This window comes from Bactrocera latifrons, unplaced genomic scaffold, assembly GCF_001853355.1.
Source record: "Bactrocera latifrons isolate USDA-ARS-PBARC rearing strain unplaced genomic scaffold, ASM185335v1 scaffold_162, whole genome shotgun sequence".
Lineage (NCBI taxonomy): Eukaryota > Metazoa > Arthropoda > Insecta > Diptera > Tephritidae > Bactrocera > Bactrocera latifrons.
In genome coordinates this window covers 766,212-768,245 of record NW_017535097.1, presented here as the reverse complement: position 1 = coordinate 768,245, position 2,034 = coordinate 766,212, and the positions used below count along the sequence as shown (strand labels likewise).

Sequence of the window (2,034 nt, the reverse complement as noted above, 5' to 3'; positions counted from 1 at the left end):
AACCTTTTTTATTATTGTTGCGTATCTAATTTTTCACACACATTTAGCATCCGCTGTCAAAATGTAAACCAATATCTTAAACTTTGTAACAAAATAATTTCTGGCAATTAAAAAGACGTGCGAATTGCAATTTAAACATTTTACATTCCTTTTATTTATATAATTATTTATTTCTCACATTACAATGTTCTTATTTTATTTTTAAATTGAGTTAATTTTTTCATTTGTGGTTTTCCAATTGTGTCTGCAGTAATTTATARCTGTTATTATGGCTATTGTTGTATCTGTGGCGGTGTTAATGGTGTTGTGTATGCAAGTGTGTGTGTATATGTATGTGTATGAGTGCGCATTTTTATACGCACTCCTAAGCAAATTTTTGCATTTCAAAATATTGCTGCTTTCATACAAATATAGTTTTGTACAAATATTTTTCAGTTACAGTTTCCAATTGTTGTTTTCACTTTAAAATATTWGTGTTAATTACAATTGCTATTTGCTTGCATTGTACTAAGAATAAATAAATTTAAAATTTATAGTACACTTTTTTTGTTGCTTTTCAAGCGCCTAAACGTTACATAAGTGTTAATTTTTGGAAATTTCATTTAATTCAATTAAAGAGTCAACAATTCTAAACAATTTAAAAGCATACATTTGTGTATATATTTACATGTGCGTGCATGTGTGTGTATGTGGGCATTGGCGCAGCACAAAGTATGTGTGCATGGGTGCAGTAAAGTGGGTGTTGCATTTTCAATAGTCCGGTTGCCAGTCGAATTAAAATTTTTTTATAAGTTTCTTGCAGTTTCGGCTTTCTGCTTGACAGTGAGTGCGTTTGCGTGGCTGTGTGTATGTGTGCGTATTTACATGACATCAATAATCGCTTATTCTCCTGTGCGTTTTTGCTTGTTACGTGTGTGTGTTCTATTGCTAAATATCCGTCTGTGTTGTTGTAGTACTTATTTAGCTAGTTTAAGTTCAAGTGTTTCAAACTCTGTTGAACTTGTATAAGGTCTTTCCAGGCAGTCGGTCTTTCTGTTTATATTTGGAGTGTCTTACGTTTACTATTACAGGACTAGCTTTCCAATGGAACTGAGCATTATGGTTTTCTAGTTGATTGGCTGTTATGTTGTTTTTGTATTTAAAATATATTGTATATATTTATTCATGTATCATTGTTGTTGCTGTAACAAATGCGTGTAGAAATCATTTTGCATGACTGTACTCTTCCAGGCTTTGCTATATATCTCAGAGAATTGCATCAATCTCATTTGATCTTCTTTGATTGTGTTGATTTTTACTAGTAAATTGCTTGAATTATCTACTGTACCTTAGTGAGATGAGCATATATATAGCAAATGTACTTTAAGCCTTCCTCTTTACTAGCCCCCGTTATTGATAATAGCATGAAGATGGATTCAGTATTCTTCACCGGCATTATTCACGGTTTCGTGTGCGTGATCTGTCTTTTAGTATTTGTTCGTTTTTTTCAATATTTTAGCCTTTTACTTAATTTTTGCATTTTGTCTTTTTAATTATTGTTGCATGCTAAAATGAGTAGCATTTTTTTGGCAGCGTATATGAGATGGACGTGTCGTCCATCTGTGTAGCTTCTAACTGTGGTGGTGTGCGATCTCTGTTTGGTGTTTTTCGTATGAGTGTTATGTGGTGTTGAGTTGTTCATGACAAAAACGAAAATTAAAAGAAGAAAATAATATAATAATTATGAGGGTAATGATGGGTCTCCTGAGAGCATAAGCTCTTTACACACACTCCGTGCCAGCTGGGGCGTTCAACGGCTCTTTGGACTGCAAGTAGAGAAAAGGGGGAAAAAAAACAGAAAAATAAAAATTAGTTTATATTTCACAGTATTTTAGTTATGTATAGAACTAGGCATGAACAAAAGCAAGTGTTGAAGGTGTTAAAATTTTTTTGGCGAGCATATGAATTTTCTTACTGAAGCTTTTTAAATTGTTTGTAAATATTAAGCAATAATTATAAAATTATATTCCAGAAATAAAATTTATATTATAAAGA

General features: G+C 31.8%; 1 protein-coding gene across 1 annotated transcript in view; it reads right to left on the bottom strand.

The window, feature by feature from the left end:
- Positions 1 to 223: 223 nt before the first annotated feature.
- The window catches only part of LOC108966509 (low-density lipoprotein receptor), a gene marked incomplete in the record, with an annotated part of 366,712 nt that continues 364,901 nt past the window's right edge, over positions 224 to 2,034 (bottom strand). Inside the window, 1 exon segment of the mRNA XM_018929448.1 lies at positions 224 to 1,805. Coding sequence (XP_018784993.1) covers positions 1,761 to 1,805 — 45 coding nt within the window.